Source organism: Phymastichus coffea, unplaced genomic scaffold (genome assembly GCF_024137745.1).
Source record: "Phymastichus coffea isolate CEN01 unplaced genomic scaffold, Cenicafe_Pcof_1.1 PCOF00078, whole genome shotgun sequence".
In the NCBI taxonomy this organism is placed as follows: Eukaryota; Metazoa; Arthropoda; class Insecta; order Hymenoptera; family Eulophidae; genus Phymastichus; species Phymastichus coffea.
This window is the reverse complement of record NW_026706889.1, coordinates 394,448-417,349: the sequence shown is the minus strand read 5'-3', so window position 1 is coordinate 417,349 and position 22,902 is coordinate 394,448. Positions and strand designations below refer to the sequence as shown.

The 22,902-nt window shown below is 42.7% G+C and overlaps 2 protein-coding genes across 2 annotated transcripts in view; both read right to left on the bottom strand.

Moving 5' to 3' along the window:
• Positions 1 to 254: 254 nt before the first annotated feature.
• Positions 255 to 2,979, bottom strand: LOC131668530 (mitochondrial sodium/calcium exchanger protein-like). Its single transcript, XM_058942807.1, is given in 9 exon segments — positions 255 to 696; positions 764 to 954; positions 1,152 to 1,270; positions 1,369 to 1,695; positions 1,868 to 1,993; positions 2,068 to 2,148; positions 2,217 to 2,542; positions 2,604 to 2,833; positions 2,920 to 2,979. Coding segments are annotated over 9 exon segments (1,902 nt in total).
• A 3,750-nt stretch (positions 2,980 to 6,729) lies between these two features.
• LOC131668445 (AF4/FMR2 family member lilli-like) overlaps positions 6,730 to 22,902 on the bottom strand; it is an 86,800-nt gene continuing 70,627 nt past the window's right edge. Inside the window, exons 6-18 of the mRNA XM_058942619.1 lie at positions 21,175 to 21,900; positions 19,276 to 20,095; positions 18,771 to 19,105; positions 18,265 to 18,689; positions 17,216 to 18,188; positions 16,658 to 17,138; positions 16,272 to 16,585; positions 15,893 to 16,192; positions 15,330 to 15,791; positions 14,922 to 15,206; positions 12,798 to 12,915; positions 10,698 to 11,118; positions 6,730 to 9,758 (exon numbers count right to left, since the gene is read on the bottom strand). Coding sequence (XP_058798602.1) covers positions 9,398 to 9,758; positions 10,698 to 11,118; positions 12,798 to 12,915; positions 14,922 to 15,206; positions 15,330 to 15,791; positions 15,893 to 16,192; positions 16,272 to 16,585; positions 16,658 to 17,138; positions 17,216 to 18,188; positions 18,265 to 18,689; positions 18,771 to 19,105; positions 19,276 to 20,095; positions 21,175 to 21,900 — 6,021 coding nt within the window. The 3' untranslated portion in view covers positions 6,730 to 9,397. The remainder of the gene's footprint in view (positions 9,759 to 10,697; positions 11,119 to 12,797; positions 12,916 to 14,921; positions 15,207 to 15,329; positions 15,792 to 15,892; positions 16,193 to 16,271; positions 16,586 to 16,657; positions 17,139 to 17,215; positions 18,189 to 18,264; positions 18,690 to 18,770; positions 19,106 to 19,275; positions 20,096 to 21,174; positions 21,901 to 22,902) is intronic.

The window sequence follows — 22,902 nt, the reverse complement described above, 5'->3', positions numbered from 1 at the left end:
GCTCTCTCTCTTTCTCTTTCTCTTTCTCTTTCTCTTTCTCTCTCTCTCTCTCTCTCTCTCTCTCTCTCTCTCTCTCTCTCTCTCTCTCTCTCTCTCTCTCTCTCTCTCTCTCTTTCGTTTCTTTCTCGGCGCTCGAAAGGAGCTCACCTTTTCTTGCTTTTTGTTGAGCGTCTTTTTTTTTGTGGTTGATGAAATGGAAAATATTGAAAGACCAACGGTTCAGGAAGCTTTATTAGTCGTTTTCAAAGAAGGTCTTACAGAACATTGTCAGGTCTATGATCGGTACCCAAGGGATGTATAACGTGCCATTCGCTGAGTACATTGATGAGCATGAACACCGCATAAACACTAAGCAAGAGGTAGCTATAAGACCTCCTCGCAATGAAGCCAGTAACGGCGAGGTAAATGAGGCTGCTGAGAAGCGAGCACAGTAAAAAGGCAAGGCAACCAGGTGCCATATCGCTCGTGCGAATTGGTATTTGGAGACCGTCGCTTCGAGCAGCCGAGATGCCAAAGGTTAGACCCAAACCAAGCAGAGTGTTGAACATCGGACCACCGAAACATGCCGAAAAACCCATCCGAGGATATCCTTTGCGTGCGATCGTTACGTTTGAGATGAGATCTGTGGACGAATGATAACGGAAAATAGTCACGTGAAATGCAACGCGACGCAAAGCAGTGTTAAATAAAGGCGTGCTTGGGAGTTGATGCAAGCAACCAATGCTCTCGCGACATCTGCCAATGTCAGCGCAGGGCCGAAAACGAAACAGAGGAGGAGGCAGGGAGAGACGAATATTTACCACCGATGCTGTTGCCCCAGGCGAGTAGGGTGAGGCCGAGCATAGCATCGGAGATACCGCTAGCGAAGCCCACGGTCTCCAGTACCGCCATCACCTCCTGGGCAACCGCGTAAACGACCAACATTGCCGCCAGGAATCCCACGAACGCCAGTGCCTACACACGCTCGTTCATTAACACAACCAAGACGTTCAATTATTGCTCCCTCTCCAGTATTATTGGATTTCCGGCTATTTCCTCTACTCCACATTTTATTTTTTGCTGCAGTTGGACCCGGAAATTTCTCGCCAATTCCAAATCTATGGAAATATCGCGTTCGGTTTCCCAGCGGAAAATACATGTTTTCGTCTTACGTTGTGATATTCGGGGATTCTGTCGGCGGAGGTGAGCAAGAAAATTACGAAGGCGAGCAACGAAGTGCAGCCGAAGCAAACGGCCAAGAGGGGCAACGCTCCGACTTTCCTGTCCCACACTAGCAGAGCCAAAAATTTGAATGTAGACGAAATTGCTGAATCGCTTTGCTTGTTACGTCGAATGCTTAACGAGAGCAAATCTTCTGAGAGAACTAACTTTCAAGAATGCAGAGCGCGGCGATCGGCGTCACCGCGAGCTGTACGCAGTTGAGAAGTTTGGACCAGCCTCGTTTCTCGGCTGTCTCGTTGACCACCGGCACAAGCAATTGCAGCATCAGCATGAACGGGGCGCGCAACACCAGTATCAGCTTGAGTATGCGCTTCGAAGAGCGCCACTCGTCCGCGTTGATGGGATTGACGTCGTAGAAGAATTCGCGAAACAGGCCTTGAGGTCTGTGCGACCGCGGCCCCGACGTCCTTTCTCCGACAGCCGATCGCCCACTCAGCCTACGCTCTCGTTCGACTTCTCGGCTGATCGCAACGTCTGAGAAAGAAGAGGCTTGAAAGAGAGAGAGAGAGAGAGAGAGAGAGAGAGAGAGAGAGAGAGAGAGAGAGAGAGAGAGAGAGAGAGAGAGAGAGAGAGAGAGAGAGAGAGAGAGAGAGAGAATCGCACGGAACCGCAGCCGACAGCCAAGAGAGCTTGTTGTTCCGCTCACCGAGTTTCGCTTGGACGTCGTAGGCGCGAGTGCGTCTCGGCAGCTGCGGCACGGGCAACGAATCCCTACCTCTGTTGGCCACGAATGCACGCAGCGCCAGCTCGTCCCGCAACATTGGCACGCGCTCTAGGGCAGCAGAAGCGGCACGGGCCTCGATGAGCTTTCGCGGCGCGCGTTCGAAACGTGCTGGACTACTCAACTGTTGCGGCGATCGCGACTCGCTTCCAGGCGTTGCGTCAGCACCACTGCCAGAATGAACAGCGCGTATATCGCGATGCAGCCTGCAACTCCGGTCCTTAGGCTTCCACACTGAACTGCCAACTCACTGACCAAGGCGAGCACCACTTACCGACAGCCTCCCACAGATGCACCAGGTTATCTTGCACGATGTAGCAGATCCAGCAGGCGGACGACACGTAGAAGGCGACGTCGCGTAGGAAGTATTTGGGCTGCGGGCGAAACGGCGAGGCAGCTGCGACGGAAGCAGCGATGACCGCGGTCACGAAAACGCCCGCGCCGATCAGCTCCGTGAACATTATCAGTCGCTCGTCTTCGCTCGACACTATCGACGTGAAGATGTCGGGCGAGCCGTTGCCGAACGCCAGAATCGTCACGCCGGCGACGTTCTCGGAGAGGCGCAGCGCCGACGCGATCGTCGCCAGAGACGGGCAGAAGCTGTTGGCGTGCGAAGCGGCGAGATTGCAGAGCCCGAGCTGGCTGTGGACTCGCACGGGACCGGTGCAATTACAAGTTGTCGGCGGTAGTCCCGAGCACGAGGAACCAGTAGAACAGACAAAGAAGCAAGAGCGCGAGTCCGCCGGCGAACAGGTAGGAGCTTTCCGTGCCGAAAGCGCAGAAAAGCAGAGTGGGATAGGGCACGAAGGAGCCGAGCTGGCAGTCCGCCGTTTCCTTAACCCACCTGCACCTCTCCTTCGCGCTCACGTTCCACACGTACGAACAGTCGTCCTTCGAGCATTCCAAAATCTCGCCGTTATTCGTTGTCGCGTCCACCAGGACACCGCCACGTCACCACCGCGCCTTGCGAACTTTACCTCGCGGACTTGGAAGCCACCGTATCTCAGAGTGGGCTTGGGCTCTCCAGGCCATCTCATCCTCTGACCGTGACGGACAACTAGCCAGCCAGCTGGAAGCCAGTCGTGGACCATTCAAGCCGGCAGACGCTCGGAGTCGGCCCGATCAAATCTGCGCCTCGAGCTTCGCTTGTTTTCAGTAAACCGCTTTGCTAACCTTACCTTGTCCGTCGCGCTATCCAAGTCGTTCAGGTGCAGACGAGGCAAAATTAAAGCGGCCGTTCGCGTAACGCATCGCGACTTGGACGGGCCCTTACGTTCCTACGTTAATCGACAATAGTCGAAGCTAAAGCAAACGAACGCGCAAGTTAGTTGACCGAGTGAGACAAACATTCGGCACGTCACCGTCGCAACCTTGTGCTGTCTCTTGTTTCTTCTAATGCCTCGCCCTCGCCTTTCTCCCCTTTCTCCCCTTTCTCCCCTTTCTCCCCTTGGACAATTTGCCTTGCCTAACATTTTATTGGATTCACGCCTGCAGCCACGACAGAAACGGGTCGCATCGGTTGGCTGAAAGGCCAGACTGAGCATACATTCGCCGATCGTGTCCTACTTATGATACATTACGCTAACTCCAAGTGCATTCGTTTTATTACTCCACTTCTTTTTAGCCGTATTAGCTTTCACGACAATATTTATTTCGTTCGCAATTAGTTTTCTCTTCGCGCTCGCCGGATCTATCTGCATTTATTTTTTCAAGTTTAATTTGAGGTGGCGTTTTGTTCTACTGACCCGAATAATACTGTCGAGTAAAAACGCAGTTGACAATCGTGAAACAAGCGTGTAGTCTGATACCTGCGCTTTACGTTTATTCTGTACGCATCTTCCAAAGCTTATTCATCAGATTATTCCAAAATGACTTATCGTAATTTTATTTTCATATTTATTATTCTATCATGCATATTATTGTTGACCAAACAGGATGGAGGTAATCCAGTTAAACATCATTATTTCCTATTGCATTCAAGTCTTATAATCGCAAGTCCAATTCATTCATTCTTCAGGAAATGAACGAGCATGCAAACGAATATGTTTAAGTGAGTAACGCACGTACATCATAATTATATGTTGGTCTATTGTATTACATTATTGAAAAATCTTGGCAATATATTTTCACAAAAGGAAGGCTTGACCGGATGGATATTAGTACCAATGAGTTTAATATATGCAATAAACGATGCAATAAATATGAAAAGTCTGCGAGAAGAAATTTCAATCATATTCCTCGTTAATGCTCGTATTAAAATGGAAATCTATTTAAATCGGAAATCTTACAATAGAACCGAATAAAATACAGAAAAAAATCACAATTTTTGTATCGTCTGTTTATTCAAGTACCTCATCGTTTTAATAATTTTGTTGGCAATGTTCGTAGAAACGCGTTACTTGCTTACGCTTCCATTAGGCTTCTGCAAAAGCTTCAAGCTAAAGCTGCACCCTTCCAAACTTTCTAAGCTTAATTTTTAATAAAAAATCATCGTTGATTTTTAATCTTAAAATTCTAAATGGTTTGTTCCATTTGAATATACTTGAACAATCAGGTAGGATTGAAGACTCATAAAAAGTAATGAAAACTTGTTGCAAATAGCTTTGAAACTTGAAAACTCGAACTGACTTAGGAGCTCGAAAAGCTGAAGAAAACTCGACAGCGCGAGCTGACCCGCAGATCCGAGCGGAACTCAGCTTGAGCCAAGCCATGATTTTGCAGCAAAGTAACCAATTGTAGATCAATTTTAGAATCCAATCCCTATATGATATTCAGCTCAGCTGCAATTCAAGTTTGAAAAGAGGCAACGAAACGTTTTTACCGATCATTTTCATTTCACGTTCATATTATTAGACTTTATTTGTAGAGGACTACAAAGTGAAAATATTATAGAAATGCAAGAAAATGCATTATGAGATAGCCAAGAAGTTGATGAAACATAAAAAAATGTTTGCTTTTGTTTTTAACGTAAAGGCATATCTTTAGAGAGCCTAATATGAAGACAAATATACAGACAGCAAAATCAAAACTCGTAGAATAAGTGCAAAAAAACATTAGCAATACTATGCAAGTAATAAGTCATAGATATTATTTTAACTTCACATGTTAATCATTTATTAACTTATGTATTCACATACAATAGTATTATGCGACGATCAAACATTGTATAAACAAAATTTACAAAATAAAGTATAAGTCTTTACAGCTAAAAGCTACTAGTTTTTTTAATAGATCACATAGCTTCAAACTTTTTCTTCGACCGCCAGTCAGCCTCGCACATTCTCTCACTACACAGTTTCAAAATGGTTTTTTCTTAATTCTCTCATTTCACGCTTACACATACTCTACTTTTTTTTGTTCCGCCCGTACATTTTTTGACTACTTTCTCCTTGCTTTATCATTTATCTCTTTAATAATTCATATGTATATATATATATCATATGTATATATATATATATATATATATATATATATATATATATATATATATATATATATATATATATATATATCTTTATATATATATATATATCTTTATATATAAATATTACGCCAAATATTAAATAATGTATGTATATATGTATAGCTTTATTAATTTGTCACCTAATCGTGAGGGGCCTGGAGATGGGGGACTATGCTTGTGTCCTTTTTTCGTAATAATAATCCGCTTCAATTTCAATTTCTAGCACACCATTTTTAAATCTAAAATACATTCTCACGTTTCACACATCGTGATCATTCATTATGCTCGGTTTTTTAATTCAAACTTTTTGATACTTCATTTGTAAATAGAAAAGTTATCTTCTGTTAGTAATCATCCATCACCAATGCTTTGTCTATTTTGCAATCAAACTATAATAAGGGATCCTTTTCCGGCTGTATCGAGTGAAACATTAAACCCATTCCATCTGTAAAAATGTTGCCGTTTCTTCAAATAGCATTTGTAAAACTTTTGAAATATCTTAAACACGTCATCTTTTTTCCTTTCGATGTATATCTCTATAACTTTTCTCTTATTAAATGTTTTTTATTTATTTAAACAGACGCAGAATAAAGTTTTCAACGACTGCCTAAATGTCTTTTGCTAATGACTCCTCCGTACATGTTTTTAGGAACGAAACGTGAACTCGTTGATACGCTATCTTTAAAATCTTTATTTTTTAATGATATCCTTTTTGTTCCCAAACCCAGAAAAAAATATTTAATAATGACATAGTCCGAAAATCGATTATGAAGCTGGCATTTGCATCTACAAATCTAATTCTACGCCTTACTATCAGCTCTCTCACGCGCGCGCACACACACACACACACACACACACACACACACACACACACACACACACACACACACACACACACACATCACGCGATTAAAAACATTCGTGTAATGTTTAGTACGATTAATGGATGGTATGATGCGCATTTTCGTTTTAGGAATAAAGACGTTATGATTCTATGTACACTGCGTTTCTAGATTATGAACATTTAAAAGTTCACTAAAGCCTCGCGTCATTCACCGTTAATTGGATCTTCAAGTTTAATATATTTTTTATGAACTTTTGCAACTGTATACCATCTCTTAAACCTATTTTTTCGTGTATTAAACGCTACTATAGGATTCTCATGTAAAGCCCTGCTCTTTAACCGTCGTTCAGGCTCTGATGATGCGCCTTCGCTTAATTATTTTCTTTACATGCCCCCTTAAAAAGATTTCTCACTTTTATAAACAAAGTCTCTGCTTGAACATTTCGTTAGTAACGCGAAAACGCATCGATGAAAGCCCTCATTTTGTGTATCTCCTTATACTTTTGTTATTTTGTTTCCTCTTGTTTATTTTGAAAAGCGTGTTCCCATTTTAAAAATGCTTATTTAAAAGGTACAACGACAGAACCGCATTTGGGATGTTCATGCTCGACGCATATCATTGGCTTGAAAAAGCTGACGCTTGGATTGATTACCTTGTATATGCTTTGTATACCTTTAAAAAACTGCTGTCATGGAAATACATACTCTGTAAAATATCTCGTCTACGTTTGTAGAACCATTTTATTTATGATTACGATACAATTCGCCCATACATGTGTAAAAATCAACGATAAAAATGTATCAATGCGGTTCTGTTCGTGCATACGACATGGGAAAAAATATACATAGACACTTGATTCTTATTGTTCTATTTTTATTTTTTTTAATTCTTCTGCTAAGGTACACATACGTACGAATTTTTGTCTTTTTAAAAAATTAGTTACTTTTAGTTGGTTTCCCTAAGCTAAGGAAAGTTTACAAAGTTTGATTCAGTCCCCCGGTTTTTAATCATTACAATTGATTTTTAAAAACGTAAATAAACATATGCGTCTACTGGGTCTGCTGCTTTAAAAATTGATAGCTTAAAATCGATAATTTGATTGTTGATTTAAAAAACGTCGATTTATAACAAATTTAAACTTTTCTGAGTCGACTATCACCATCGATGATATGTGATACGTTTTAAGCGTAAAACTTAATAAAATTAAACTATCTCAAAAGTGTTTTTTCACGTATTCGTATGTACGTGAACAGTAATTAGAGTGCTTTGTAAAATTAAAGTACAAGTTTCTATTGATTTAGGCTATCTGAGAAACGAAATAGGAATCAATGATTAAAAACTAAATCGACATAGTCGATACTCAGACGATGACGTAGTAAGAAAAATCGTCGTAGTCTAGCATTAAAATTTCACTGGATTTCTTTAACTTTTGATTTACTTTGATAAGAATTCTCGTTCTACTGGTACAATTATAAAGATGGAGATAGTAATATAATAAATGGTAATAATATAACATCGCTCGCGAACTAAGATCTACGACTTATGTACAGATCCTTTTTTCTTTTATCTTCTTTTATTCTCATGTAAGACGTAATACTAAGACATCTTGAAAACCCGTTTACTGTTAAGTTGCGTAATTTTTTTATTAATCTGTTTTGCTCGATACGCAAATATCGCCAAGAAGCCATTTGTACACGAAGCTTTGCGGAGTCGTAAGCAAAAACTTTACACCTTCAATTTACTTTCTCGGTTTACAGACACTCATATAATTTATCAATAAGCTTTAATCATTTTTTTTATGCTCGTTTCCATGTTTTTTCTTTATTGTCTATTGTACGTTGATTAAGTCAAGCAAAGTAGAACAGATCACTTTGAAGAGCAAATTAAAAATGCTGATGGCAAAAAATATCACTGGTTTGCTTTAGGTCGTTTTATCTAGCCATCAAAAGCTACACTGGTTTATATAGACTTTTTTACGTTTTGAATAAATGTGATACATTTTTTCTATCAGTGAAACATTTCGCTATTCATTTACGTTATTATTATTTATCATTATTATTAATATTTCAAAAGATGCAAAGACAACTATATTTCTTTACAAAAGTTTTCGTTTTTCAGTCGCGACTCAACTCAGCCGATTCGATAAAATTTTTCTAAAACTTTTTTTTCTTTATACAACATCTCTCTTTACAAGTTAATCGTATTTTAATTTTTTTTCTCTTTAGCTTCTTATGAAGAAGCGATTACAGCACCAAACAATTGATTCTCTAATTCCTATTGCGACGAGCTACCAAAACTCACGTAGCATATAGTGTTTCTTTTCTTTTACTTTTTTGTTTTTTTGTTTTTTGGAATGATGCTTAAAATTTCGATGACGAAAGTGCAACAAATTTATAAAATTTCAATGGAATATTGTTTTTTGATTGTATCTTTGATAGTTATACCGATATCGGCAAATAAGCGAAAAAATTCCTTTGATTGAATTGTTTGATGCAAGCATTACAGTCTTGTTGATCCAATATATACTTTATAAATGTTGGTCGTTCGGTCACCGAAAATTAAAGTAAGGCGTACCGTTGAAGCCGTAAACTATTGGTAAAATAAGTCATAGACTTTTTTTATGCTCCGATGCAATAAATAAACGACTTAAATAATATAAATGTTCAAACACAATAATATTGTATTAATCGTAAACAGGCAAAAACAACTAATGTTAATCACACATTAGTATATATATATATAATAGACTTTGACAGAGAAAAAAGTCCGCATAAAAAAAGCTTCGACAGTTTGTCCAATAATTAACTCTCGGCATGAAAAGAACGAAGATTAAAAAAATCATCTTGCTCTCATCCGCAATAATGTATATTATGTACAATTTCATCGTGACAGTGCTCAGATCTTTAACTGCCATTGAAGACACGCGGAAAGAAAAGAACGAGCACATCTGTTCTTAAGAAACTAACAATTAGGCCTAAATTATGTACAAAAATAAAGTCGATGATGAAAAAGCGAGGGCAGAAAGATATACATTATTAGTGGCTATAGAACGCTCGACAGAAGAACCGAACGAAAAGAAGACGAAGTCTATCGGAATATCGTGAGGTGATTGTGCCTCCTCAGCCACGAGGAGAGCGACAACGAGTCCTAGGTGTTGCCTCTGGGCGCGGCCACGGCGACGAGAGTGACCTGGGGCACCTTGCGCCCTGGCGTTTTCCTCAAACCGATCGTACGAGTAGTTATCGGCGGCTGCTGTGGCTTTGGATGCGGCGCTGGAGCGATTGGTTTTACATGTCGACTCCTCATCGAAACTGCGTCGGGCTTTGCCGAGGACGTTGCTGGTGCCGCCGGAGCCGCCGGAGCCGCCGGAGCCGCCGGAGTCGCCGGAGTCACCGGTGCCGCCGCTGCCGTGGCTGTCGTTGCTCTTGACGATGAACTCGGTTTCGAGTCCAATTCAGCCATTGCTTCTTGGATTGCATTCTCCAGCTGTGTGTTCAATTTACGACTTCTAGAAAGAGGAGAGCAACAGGTTTTACAGATGGTTAAGCCGTTATTCGCTTTATCGCTAGTTGGTGCGCTAGGGGCGGTGCAGCGGGTCGTTTGAAAGTAAAAAAACAGTAAATCAGAAGATTAATTTACGTTCGGCTTGAAGGAATGCTCAGGTTTCTCTCTTATTTATTTGCAAAACAAACATTTGTTCGCAAAGTGAAAAAATAAATAAATGAATGAATGAATGAAAAAATAAGTTTCGCTGAGGATTGCTTCTCAATCTATGAAAATGAAGTATTCGTTGATATCGTTAATTCGCTCTTTCACTTGAAAAGTTGCAAAAAAGTTGAACTAACACATTAGAAAGTAGACGAAAAGATACTCAATCGCAAAAGTTCTACAGCTAGGCACATGCAGACATCGAGATAGTTGAATGTGGATGTTACTCAAGATAAACAATGGCTAGACAGTTCCGAGTCCGAAAAACTTTGAGAATGTTTTTGTTAGTAATTGGCTGTTGGTTTGCTAATTTCACTTGAAAAGTACATTCCTTCGCTGGCGACATGTTCAATACCTATATAGTCTTACATTCTAGTAAAAGTAAGCATTGAAAACAAAGGAGGATTTGAGAAAAAAGAAAAAACGAAATAAAAGTAATTTGAAATTGGCAAGTGCATTTTGGACGGTGGTACGGGTTGTGCAAGGGTCCACGAACAGAACAAGGCACTCGATAGCAATACCGTAATAAGATTGAAGCCTGCGAGCTGTTTGTCAATGAAAAGGCTTGGTGACAGAAGAAGAAAAGAAAGCAGCGCGCAAGGGCAACGAGCGGGCCTCGGTGGTCGCGCTCGTCTCGACAGAGAGAAAATACGTGATCGAATCGATGAGGTATTTTCTCTGCGCAGAGAGGGGGTGCGATTCGGTGCGCGAGGGCGGTAGAGAAAAGCACAACACTCACTTCCGGAACTTCTTTCGTGAGCGATGGTGCGCCTCGAGGCCTTCTGACAAGGACTTAAGGCTCTTGACTGCGACCTGGCTGAGGCCGGTCGCGCGCTGTGCGCCATACCAGCGGATCCACACGGTTGTTGGCTGATCGTGCTCATTGGAGGCGGGCTGAGCGAGTGCTGACGTTGGAGGGCCAAGCGCCTCGACCTTACCGGGCCAGGCGGCGCTTCCTCGGGCGCAGCCCCAAACGACTTCGCCGACCGTAAACAGCCTCGTCTCTTTCGCGCCGGTCGAATCATCCGCAGACTCTGCACCACGTTGTTGTTGTGGTTGTGGCTGTGGCTGTGGCTGTGGTTGTGGCTGTGGCTGAGGTTGAGGTTGAGGTTGTGGTTGTTGTTGTCGTTGTCGTTGCGGTTGTGATGGTGCTGCTGATTCTGCTTGCGGCGGGTTTTCAGCGATTCAGTATGGGTTACACATGTTAGGGATGATGATTTTTTGTGGTACGGTGCTTTTTTATTTTTCATTTCTTATTTTTTTAATTGCTTTGGTTATGATGGTGGTGATGGTGGTGATGGTTTTGCTGGGGGTGATTAGCGCGGGGCTACGAGCGTCTTTTTGAAAAATCGACAATAATGTACTACTTGCTGTTGTTTCTTTTTATTGCTTGGCGTTCGATTTTTCAAGTGATTGCTCTGCTCAATCATTAATTGCGCGATTCATTGTTGCTTCTTAGCGCTGACGATGTTCGATTGCCAGCGCTAAAAAGCTGCAATGTTTGAGTAAGAACTGGCAGCGAACACATCTCGTGTGAACGTCAATTGAAAACTGATCGATTGTCTTCAGTGCTCACTCAAGTGTGAATTGTGACTGAATCCTCCACAATTAACGCGGGCGATTGATGACAAGGTAAAGCAACCCTTTCCAAAGCTAACGAAAGACGCAGTCGGTTCACTGCTCTTTTGGTGTTCTTATTAACCACGCAATGCATGATTTGTTTGCCAGATGGATGAGTGATACACATTAATTGATGATATTTACAATGTGCGAGCCATAAATATGATGATCGTTTGGAGAAAGACCAAACGATGGTGAATGATTTTTTACAATGCTTTCCAACGTTTTCCATACGCAGAGGAAAACTCATTCTTTTGCATTTACAATTAGCACAATGTCAGTATTTCTATATGTATATTCATCAACAATTCAACGAAAAGGATACTTTTTCAAAATTTCCTGCGCGTATAAAGTCAGTCGTAATCAGACGATTAGCTCATCTCAATGTACTTTTATGAATGCGATCAAGTAATTGTAGCTGACACGAGTGTTCGTCTCGTTCGTAAATTAGACGATTGACATTTAATGAAGATAAAGGACGATGTGCTGCATTGTGATTACGGTGACGGATTTATTAACAAACCTGACAGCCAATTAGTTTCATTTTGCAAAGGCATTTATTTAATGAAAGCCAATGTACCTACCTTTAGAAATGAAAATGCGTGCATTTTCATTTCTCTCGCATATCAATAGGAACAAAAATTACAGTTTATTCTCTTTAGCCTTAATCAACGTCAATTATTCTCGTGACATAGCTTACTCTATTTATAACACATATAATATACCATCTAGTTCAGTAAGTTTTATTTTATGTAAAAAAATGAAAATCAGGTTTGTTATCGTGAATAAAAAGAAAGTTGACATGCACATGACTCACTACCATTTGAAAGCTGACAGTTAGTATGAGAAAGAAGAAAGATGTTAGTAGTGGAAAGTGTAGTTATGAGATCTGACGACTGAGACTAAATGAGCAAGCAACAAAAGAGCAATGAGATTATTATTACTGTTAATTGTTTGTCGAAGCTGTTCAAGCCAAGTGCAATAATGGTAGCAAGAGCGACCGTTTCCTCCAAAATCAAAAGTGCTCGTTTACCAAACATAAATTTCATCCAGCCAGATCGTGGAGGAAGATCAACAAATTTACGCGCGTCGTGAGAAAAGAAAATGACGTTGTTGCTGAATGAAACGGATTTTGAGAGGAAAGATTAAGAGATGAGCAATGGAAACGCTTGTTTTTCAATCTCAATGTTTTTGTTTTTGGTTCGATGCTAATACTGACCATCCTGGTCTTCATGCAGAGTGGAATGCATTGCGTGGATGGAGTCCAGCTTACGCTTGATTCCCCTGCCCTCGCACTGCACTGTGCTCATAGCACCGTCGGCCTGCTTCGCTAACATCTGTCAAATTACGGAACTCGGTCAAACTTAAAAGCACTAAGCTAAGTCACACTCTTCCATGCGTTTATCAATCGAATTTTGTCATTTCAATTGCATTTCATTTTCTCCTTTCCAACCCGTCACTATCAATATAGCACTCGGACAGAGACGTACGTTCAACCTTCGTGATTTTCTTTCAAATCGTACGTTCTCTTCGACAGATTCATGCAATTCAACTATACAGTCTTACAAAGAAAGATAGATTCAACTCTGATACAAGATTGGAAATTTATCAAGCATGCTCTATAGAATTAGGAGACCAACAGAGTTTGTTTGTCAAATGAATTTTGAAAAAGTCAAAAGGACTTTCGTTTTTGTTTTTAATATCTGAGTGATTATTTTTATTGGGTCTTTTCTTTTGCTTCTTTATATAACTGGTGCATTCGAGACACGCTTTCGAATTTAATCATTACATTTACAAGTTACATTATTGCCAATTGTAAGCCAATAGTTATCGAATAAGATTATGCTTGTTACGATTAAACAATAATAATACTAATCGGTTATCGCAAATATCATCGTGAGATTAATCATTACCATAAATACAAGCTAATTACAAAATTAATCACTGTGGTAGAGACTTCGGTGAGTTTCTAGCCGGCAAAAAAAGCTACGTAAGGTCAAGTACGGCAAACATATTTTCGGTTAGCAAAGCATTTATATGTATATTTTTTTGTTTATACAATTCATTGTTACGAAAATGTACAATTGAAAAGACAGCTCTTCAGAGCGGCCAATTAGTGAGTGATGTGTTCTCTTACAAACTACGTTAAATAGTAAAATAACAGTTTAACCGCTAAGCGTTCTAATAATCACTGGAATCAATAGAACTCTCTGAAGTCTCTTGAACGTTGAGCCTCGAAGAGAACAAAAGCGCTTTTATACCCTGGATCGAATATTCAATTGAACACTTAGTGCTAAATTGTCGCGATTCTCTACAGTTAAAATGAGCATTCTCTCGTATATACTAATTAAAAACGAAAATACGCCAAGATTCAATCATAGAACTCTTATCAGCTTTTCATCGATATCTATATATGCATAGCATTACTTGAATACGTAAATACTTTACAGTGATGTGTTCGTTTATTACGTATTTAGAATCACAAAGAGATCTTCGAATTATATATATATATATATATATATATATATATATATATAGTCATCAGTGAGTAAGCTTTTAAAGCTATTAGAAAAGGAAAGTGACTCGAGTGCTAGACTTCGCAAGCTATTAAATCCTCGAGCAACGTTTGCTCCAGATCTCAGAGTTCCTCATCATCATCGTCCGAGGAATCAGCGCTCTCCTCTTCGAGCTCAACGACGCCATCGACATAGTTAGTAAGTCCGGAATTATCATAAACGAATGGACTGAAATAGGTTTGTTGTTGCAACTGCAGCTTTTCCTGAATATTGACGGCCACAGCAAGCTGCGACTGCTGTTGCTGCTGCTGCTGCTGCTCGCTTTGATCGGCTTTGAAATTGTACAAATGCGGATACAAGCCTGGGGCTATGCCGACACTGAAAAACTTGTCATGTTGCACGATCGTGGTACCAGCACCACTTGCAGCAGCAGCAGCGGCGGCAACTTGCTGTTGCGGATCAAAAATATTGGACACGCTAGTGTCAATATCAGCAATATTATCGATAAGCATGGATTGTTGTTGCTGATGGATATGAAAGGATGGCTCGAGGGAATGCTGCTGTTCCCTAACGACAGTTTTGTTAATGACATAATCGTCGCCGCTCGTCAGCTCCTCGCTAATGCGCTCCGCAATAACGATCGTGTCTGAATGAATTGAATGGTTAGGTGATGTTGTGCTCGTGTCCATGGGCTCTAGGTGAGTGTTATCTAGGTGTGTCGTATCGGCCAACTCATGACGATGATATTGTTGGTGGGTGGTGGTGTCTGTAAGGGTTAGTTGCCGGGTGCCACCAGTAGCAGCGAGCTGCTCTACGAGGCTACCAACCTGCATGCCGCTTGACACCGTCGACGACTCGACGAACGTCGGTTTCGTCGGCTGCGTCTGTGGCTGCTGTTGCTGCCCTAGCGCCACTGGCTGCGTCTGTGGCTGTGGGCTCACCATTTGCGTCTGTGGCTGACCACCGCTCGTAGGAGCTTGCCCCAGTGGAGCCTCTTTGACTTGTGAGCCGCTACTAGCTACCGCCTGCACGCCCCCTCGCCACTCCTCCGAGTTTAGCTGCGTGTCGCCGCCTGAGTCTGGCTCACTGCTCGATACACAATGGACCATCGGCTGCACAGAATTGTTAAAAATCATCGGTCAGTACTTTTTTATTGCTCACCCGATGTATCGTCGCACCACGGTTAGCACATTTATAAAAAGGCACATAATGAATCAGCAACACGTAATCGTTACCGTTGAAGACGACTGCTGCCGCGTGTTGGCTGGAGGCGGTGGAGAAGCAGCTCCGTGCGTGGTTGTATCCACGGCGGGGCTGTTCGACCTTTGGCTATTCCCAGGACTGTGCGTCGTCGTGTCCGGTGGTGAACCTTGCCTCATGAGCACTGATTGTGCGGCGTTTTGATTCGCAGCAGTCTGTGTTGACACTGAATGCCTTGCCATCAGCTCAGCTGCAGCAGCTGCAGCCGCTTGATCCTGTGGCATCTGTTCAACTATCGTAGTGCCGTTAGCCAAGATCAACTGTTGTGACACCTGCTGGTTATGTTGAACTTGATGTTGTTGTTGCTGCTGCTGCTGTTGTAACTGTTGCAATTGCTGCTGTTGCTGTAGTTGCTGTTGCAGTTGTTGTTGTTGATCAACAGTTTGCTCAGTAAGTGCGGAATGATTGTTGCTCTTAGGTGTTTCGGGGTTCTTTTCCTAAATAGTAAGTTAAGTATTATTTTTTTGTCTAATTTGCAAGTAAAGAAATCGCATAGGAAATTTAACGATTCAAATGTAATCATGAAAAATTGTAGTACCGCCACCATGTTAGCACTCAATATGGCGAGAGGCTGATCAACGTTCACCGGGCTTGAGTGTTCGATGCCGGGCAACGCATTAGTTCCCGTCGTTTGAAGTCCTGGGATCTGATTATTCGACACCATAGTCGTCTGTTGTTGGACTATCGTCGTATTCTGCTGAACGTAAGTTGTATTTTGTTGATTCTGCGCTGAAGACACCGCAGTCGCGAGATTCTGTGTCGTACCGCACGGCACCATTAACGTTTGGCCATTCATCTGAATGAATTCTTGTTGACCTTGAATATTAGGTGGCCGCACCTAAATAAAGAAATTTAGTTCCTTTTTATCAAGTCTTACTGTCTAATTGTCTCTCGAACTCGAACGATTAAAAACGTACCTGTGTCGTATTGAAGGTCACTTGCTGATTCGGACTGACGTTCGCGACAATTGGATTCAATTGATTGCCGAAAGACGTCGTGCCGTTTACGAGGAACTGTCCACTGTTTGGCGAAATAAATTGAGTACCCGGATTGTGAGTTTGGGCCTGAATTATTTTACCACCGGTCGCCTGAGGCGCCCGTATCACCATACCGGCTGGTCCCGCTGCCAAAATATTCTGAGCCGGTCCAAAAATATTCGCTTGATTTTGAACTGGCGTCAGAACGTTTTGGCCATTGACGTTTTGCAGTTGCAACTGCATACCCAAATTTCCTAAATAAAATAAAGGATTTTACGTTTATTTTCAATTTTCATTAATTTGCGCATGTAAAAGCGAAAGTTTACCGGTATCTTGAAGCAACGTCGCTGTACCATCAGCCGACATAACCATGCTGCCAAGGCCGGGGACGATAAATTGCTGAATGGTAGGGAAGTTTTGGACCATACCGGTGGCTCCATTCAACAGGTTAACTGGCTGTAACAAATTGATCTGTTGCGCGGGCTGCGCATTGGTGATTATCTGTTGTGTGTTGAAATGCGATGTCGTTTGATGGGGTTGGCCATTCATAACCAGTTGTGCGGGACCACCGTTTTTCCCGGGAACAATCGTTAGTGCTTGAAGCATTGGCCCACCTAAGCTTTGAGCTTGGAAGTTTTGCTGAGCAAAGTTCGATTGATGACTCTGCATCAGAACACCGGCATTTTGATTGGACGAGGCGGCAGCTATGTGTAGCATGGATGCGACTGTTTGCGTGCTACTCTTTCGTTTCTTATAGACCTTTTTCTTGGCGGCTGTCGGTTCCGGAGCCAGTGTTTGTCGACCAACCTAGTAAAATAGAATTCATGTCAGTCACGCATATTGCACTTAATAAATAAAATTGATTTATTCGAAAAGCAACGTACCAAATTTTGATTAGCAACAGCTGCAGCAACGTTTCTCGCGACCTCTTGTTGATGATGGTTATTCGAGGCATCGATAATACTCTGAGCATTCTGAATAACATTACCAGCGACAGTCAAGTGTGGTATCTGTACGTTCTGACCAAGGCTATCCATCACCATTCCTGGTTGTATTATCACAGGCGTTTGTATAGTGTTAACAAGCACTGTAGGCTGACCGATTACTTGTTGTGCCACCGCAGGAATCACTTGACTAACTGTGCCAGTCACATTAGTAACCATTGGCGAAACTGATAGAGGTGGCATTGAGTTAATCTTTGGCGGTGGTGGAGCCATTACACCACCAGTGCTAGCCATGATCAACTGACCATTGCTCGAAACTAAAATGTGACCAGGCGGTAATCCTTGTCCTGTCGCAGCTTGCTTCAAAACACCGCTCGATGTTAGAACATTGTGCACTTGAACGTTAGCTTGTTGTGCTTGTTGTTGCTGGTGATGCTGCTGTTGCTGATTATTGGAGGTGTTGCTAACTTGAGGCACTTGAATACTGCTCACGACACTCTGCACCATCTCTAGCGGTGACTTTGCCACGTTTACATTCGTTATCTGCTGCTGCTGCTGCTGCTGCTGTTGCTGTTGCTGTTGCTGTTGCTGCTGAGCCATTGCTAACACGTTTTGGTGTTGTTGTTGTTGCTGCTGCTGCTGCTGTTGAATATTAATAATAGGCATTGAAGCTGACGACGCCGCAGCAACAATAGGCATAGACGAAGGAGGAACTTGATTAATCATGGTCTGTTGGAGTTGTTGATTTTGTTGTTGTTTATTTTGGCCACCAGCTGGGTTAATTGAAACTGTCGCGGTATTTGCTCGTCCTGCCAAGACGGATGTAATGGTATTACTGCTAACCGTGTGGCCACTTGCCATGGTGGTGATTAAACTCCTCGTTGGATTAGGTCCGTGCGGATGATTTTGAAATCTGTAAGAAAATATTATAATAACTTTTCAAGTTCCAGCCAATTTGCAGGCAAAATATTATAAAGACAAACACGTACCCATCCATTTTTTTCTGGCTAGCTGATGTTGTTTGACTCTCAACGGATAAAGGATCATTTTGCGTACCCGAAGTAGTAACCGAAGGCGTTCCTGATCTTTGCTCATTGAGATTCGATTGCTGCACAGCCATATGCGGAGTAGCGGGTTGTGAATAGGCATGTGGTGTCGACGGTTGCGAGGATATGAGACTCTGTGGTGTAGCTGGCTGTGAGATATTGGTCGAGGTTGGGGTGTCCGAATTAGCCGGACTATTCGTGCCGATTGGTGAGCCATGCGAGGTACTGACTGTGCCACCCTGAATCGGTCTTGTATCCAGCTGTTGCTGGACTTGATGGGATTGGCATGAGTTTTGCTGCTGCATGCACGTGGAAGATATTGGGTCGTCAGACAAGTCTGAATGGAGGGAGTACTGATGCCTATGCACCTGTTGGCAAAAAGAAAAGCCAATGGTTTAACTGGTTCGTCCGATAGAACATGTGAAATTTGTAGAATATTTTGTATTTACCTCAGTTCGTTGTTTATAGGAATCATGTGTAGAGGTGGAGGAAGATAAGGACTGCGTGTCTGCACTTGTGACGCACCTCTGACAAGACATTGGGCTACCACCTTCGGAATCGGTGGCGCTGCCAGCCGAATTAGGCGTCATCGAGCTGTGCACGAACACCGGCGATGTGGGATTGTTCTTGCTGCTGTACATCGACGTGGGACTAGCGAGCGAGGAAGGCTTTGGTTGCGGAAGATACGGAGGCTGTGTTACGCCCGTTTGCCTCGATATCGTACTATTCAGCAGAGCCGTCTGCTGCGCGAGGTAGCCGCTTGGATCCTCCAGGAACGATGGACCTGTTGACAAATGTTCATTAGCATTTTATTACTTTTCCAACACTTTACATGTAATTTCGTTTTATTGCAATTTTTTATAGAGATGAACGGAGTGATTAAAATTTTAATAACTCCACTTTGATGTTCATGCTTGATTGTGCGCATAAGTTATAAAGTTTTTCGTATCTTACCCTGCGAATTCGTTTTGTCAGAGAACTCATCCCCAGACAAACCGAGATCGAGATTATTATTCACGTTACTCCTAATCTCGATCGAGTTATGCTGCCTTTGCTTTTTATAGGGGTTCTTAATAGTCTTGGCCTTTTTCCTGGCCACTTCTTCCGACCAGACATTATCCTGAGGCATATGCTGATGTAGAGGAGGCACACGATCGAACGTATTACAGTTTACAGTCTGCACTTGATTTACACTTATAGTTCTATTGCTGTTGTTCTGCTGTTGTTGCTGCTGCTGTTGCTGCTGCTGTTGCTGTTGCTGCTGCCAACAAGACGAACGTGTGTTTTGCTGCGCGAACTGAATGTTTTGATTTTGCTGCAACGATTGGGTCGTTTGATACTGCTGCATAGACGTCGGCTTCGTCGGATCGAAGCTCCTCATTTGATACGAAATTTGATTTTGTGGAAACTGATTGTTGGCCTGTAGCCTTTGTACATTTTGATTTTGCAGGATCAACTGCTGCTGCTGCTGCTGCTGCTGCTGCTGCTGTTGCTGCTGTTGCTGCTGTTGCTGATGTTGATGCTGCTGTTGCTGTTTAACAGCCAATTCCTCGGCGGCTCTTTGCTGTTGCTGACGCATTTGTAGGTCATTTATGCCGTTCATAACGGTCAGACCATTTTGCTGCATCGTATCAACAGGTTGATTCAACATTTGCGTTTGGAACTGTGCTTGGCTACACGATTGCAACAATTGTTGCTGCTGCTGTTGTTGCTGCTGTTGCTGCTGCAATTGCAATTGGAACTCGGCTTGCTGTTGCATCAGTTGCTGATTCATCTGAAAATGTCAAAGCAAAGTTTTTTATGTTCCATTCAATTTTTAGTTTATGCCTATTCTGGTTGAATATAATATTATCTTATTGATCAGGGTAAGAAAATAAAATGAACTACGAGTCAGATTTTATTGACTTATTTTTTCAACCTTAACGTTTCGTCGGCAGATCGGTCAACCTTTTTAAAAAGCTTTTTTAGATAAATTTATAAACATTAATATACATATATACTCAGTACACGTGAGTTGCTAGACAGTTATTTACAAATCATGACAGCGCGAAAGCTCGCGTGATTGAGAGGAATTCGAGTTGTCGACTGTCTATGCGTTTTACTTAGACAATTTTCAATACGCAATTCAATACGTTCTTGTGACCTCCCACTTAAATACGCATCTTCTGTCATAATCCTTTTTGACTCCACATTGGATAATCGGATTACCTTACTTGAGTGACTGATACTCTCTTTTTTATTATTGCTATTGTTTGTACGTTTGATATAAAAAATTTAGGAAACCAATCGTTGATTTCAATGTGATTCGAAGTCTAGGATTTTCGCACTGTTCCAGTGAAACGTTTGGAAGTATCATGTCATATGTACATTTATCACTGCATTCTCTTTTTCATTGCTTTTGCTATTCGAGTTTTCAATGCATGTTTGGTTTCCTCCGATATATACGATGACGCAGTCTCTGTATTAAACTTTATATATAATATTCGTTCTGTCGAGTGTAGAAGTTATACCTTCACCTAGCTGTGCCATTGAAGATACAATTTGGTTCACAAAGGGAATGACACGAATATTGTATGGTTTCAAATATGAAGCGATGGTGTTGCGCATCACATACAATTCAGGTTACGTCATTGCAATAAAAAAAGTCCTAGCCTATAAATCAAATTACAAAACAGAATTGACGTCCGACATGTTTTGTGTAAATGATACAAATAATAAGACTAATAAGAAAGAGGACTTTACTCGTTGAATGATCCGATCCTGGAGTAAAAGACTTATACTTGATTTTATTTGCCTACGCAGACCGTAAGCGTGGTGTTTTCTAATCCTTCAGAATTTATGGCAAATACAAACCTGTTGCTGTTGAAGTTGTTGCTGCTGCAGTTGTTGCAGTTGCGTCTGATGAATCTGTTGCTGTGGGTTTTGGGCGACCTGCAACTGATTCAAGAAATTGTCCTGCTGCTGTTGCTGCTGCTGACCAAAGCTAGCAAGCAACTGTTGCTGTTGTTGCGAGTCCAAGTCCCCAAGAATATTTTGCTGCTGCAACTGTTGCTGCTTGTGCATCGCTTGCAGCTGAAATTGCGGCTGGTTGAGCGGTTGCTGTTGCTGCTGCTGCTGTTGCTGCTGCTGCTGCTGCTGCTGCTGCTGCTGCTGCGCTTGCATCATCTGCAGTGGCTGCTGGTTCATTTGATTCAACTGGAAATTTGCCTGTTGCGGCTGAATCTGTTGCATCTGACTAGCCAACAGCTGATTGTGCTGCTGTTGCTGCTGATCCTGTTGCAACAACAACTGCTGGAACATGAGCTGCTCCTGCGCCTGATCCTGCTGCATTTGCTGGACAGGCTGATGTTGCTGCTGTGGCTGTGCAAGGTTGCCAAAGTTGGTTGGCTGCTGATTCATGATCAGCTGATTGCCCATCAGCATGCCGCCCGCCGTGGCGCTCATCGCGTGAGGATTGCTCAGCCGTTGTATCTGCTGCGGGCTGATAGTTTGCTGATGCTGCAGCTGCAACTGTTGCTGTGGCTGGCTCTGCAGCACATTCACATTCGTCGGCAGATTGGAGACCGCTACGGGCCACACCTGCAAAGCGCAGAGACGTGTAAAAATCGTTCGCGTAAAGCTTCTTGAAGCTTTGTTAAACGTCGATCGACGATAAGAAGGCAAGCGCTCGCGAGAACAAGGCCTGCTCGCAGATAGCACACGCGAGATTGCAACCGACGATAGCCGAGGCCAATGAAAAATTAGCATGCATTTGAAATTCAATGAGTCTAATGATTATTGCGTATGTACAGTTTGGCCAGTGAGGGAGGCACGCGTGGAAAAATAAATTAAGTAATTATTTATCGTATTCATGGGCCGTCATCCGTGGAGACGATAAAGTCGCTGCGAGCGGGGAAAGTGGGCGCGAAGCGGTGTGAAAGCCGATTGATAGGAGAAGCCCATTACTCAAATTCAAACGATCCGCTCTCGCCTGTTTCTTTCCGTCGCTCGCATTATGATTATAAAGTTATTGCGATGAAGAAGCCCAGCGCGGCTTTGCGAGTCTCCCGGTGTATCGTATTTTCGTCCGTAAAATGTCGAATGGAGGGAGGAGAGGACGAGGCGAGCGGACGCCGTTAATTGTAACCGGCGAGTGGCGAATACGAGACTTGGCGCTTTTTCTGCTTGGGCCGAGAGAACCGAGAGACGGGCGACCGAGCCAGGGAAGAATTCAATTTGCCGTGCATACTTAAAGACGCATTGATTGCACAGGCTCGATCGGATGTTGGCCTTGACGATTTGTCCTCTCGGATGACTCGCTGCTCGCTCGTCGAGTGTGTCTTTAATGAACATCCGAGAGCAGTGCGAATACGATTGAAATGGAAAACGATCGAGCGTCAAAGCCGCCAAGCGCGTTGGCCGGAGAGCGGGGAGCGGGGAGCGGGGAGCGGGGAGCGGGAAGCGGGGGGGGGAGCCTCCGAGCAGCAGCGTCATTCAAGCGAAAGCTGGAGGGGGCGTCGAATTAGAAATCGATGTCGCGAACGAAGCAGCGAACGAAGCAGCACTCAAAGCGCCCGGAACTTTGCTAGCGCGGAGTGTCGC